At 43.4% G+C, this 1,186-nt stretch overlaps 1 protein-coding gene across 1 annotated transcript in view; it reads right to left on the bottom strand.

The window, feature by feature from the left end:
* Positions 1-1,186, bottom strand: part of SARC_12279 (hypothetical protein) — a gene marked incomplete at both ends in the record, with an annotated part of 6,782 nt that overhangs the window by 1,405 nt on the left and 4,191 nt on the right. Inside the window, one exon of the mRNA XM_014293617.1 lies at positions 115-303. Within this exon, the coding sequence (XP_014149092.1) occupies positions 115-303 (189 nt within the window). The remainder of the gene's footprint in view (positions 1-114; positions 304-1,186) is intronic.

The following is a 1,186-nucleotide window of genomic DNA, read 5'->3' as shown; positions in this document are numbered from 1 at the left end:
ACANACATACATAACACACACACACACACACACACACACACACACACATATATATATATATACATATTATAAACTGCATATACAATATATTCTACATACGAACAAATGGCTTACCTCGATCCCGCCGGGCACTCGCTTGAGCACGCGGAAGAGCTCTGAGAGCGGCGCCAAACGGTGTTCTACTATTAAATTGACCACCCCGCCCTTGTCCATGCCCACAATGGCGGTTCGGTGCTGGGCGATGGTTTCAGTCTCTACCACCAACTGCAAGCGACTGCGGGTCTGCTTATCCATTATCGCATCCTGCATCAATAAAATGATCAGAGTTTATTACTTGTGGTAAATCGAACTCTAAATAAACGGCAGACGTATGGCGGGGATGGTGGTATGATTTCTATGACCAACTGCAGTCTTCGGTTAGTCTGTCTATCAAATTGGATCCTAGTTAGGCAGAATACACAATAGTACATATAATTTTGTCGAGCGTAGTATGAGACTAGCCCGCCTATACTTTCCATAGGCATATTTGGAGATAGTACTGTGAGCCTGCTTTCGGTCTCTACCATTAATGGCCGTACGAGCGTCTCCTAGATAAGCAACCTGTCAGAGTCTCAATTGGATTGCCCAGAAACAGAAAACGGACTAGAATTGTCCTGTCAATTGAAATGTATGTTAATAGTATGGTGAACAATGCTTTCCGTTGTAACGTCTCCTACAGACTACTACAAGTATGCGTGTATGTGATCACATCCTGTCTTACATACAACAAAAGGCATGCAGTGATGGATGATTATATATATACACGCACACACACACACACACCTACCCCCACAAACACTCACTCACTCACATATACACATCCACCCACCTACCCACATACACAGACACAGACACACATACTTATATATATATATATTGTGATGGACTGTGAACTGGGCCCTAAGGTTCTAGGGTTAGGTTTTGGCCGACCCGATTCTGGGCCAGGTCTTGGGCCGGCCACGCCTGTCATCGGTTTTCAGTAATTTGGTGTCATCAATATTTTGATGTGAATTCACACATGGTGGGATTCACGTGTTCAGAATATAGTATACATAGAAAGTGTATGGCACAGTAAGTGCCATACGGCACGACACTTATTATAACTTGTATGATAGCTGATAATAAACTGTGGTGTACGTCTGAGAAA

Source organism: Sphaeroforma arctica (assembly GCF_001186125.1).
Source record: "Sphaeroforma arctica JP610 unplaced genomic scaffold supercont1.2195, whole genome shotgun sequence".
Classification (NCBI taxonomy): domain Eukaryota; class Ichthyosporea; order Ichthyophonida; genus Sphaeroforma; species Sphaeroforma arctica.
This window is presented reverse-complemented; position numbering and strand designations above follow the sequence as displayed.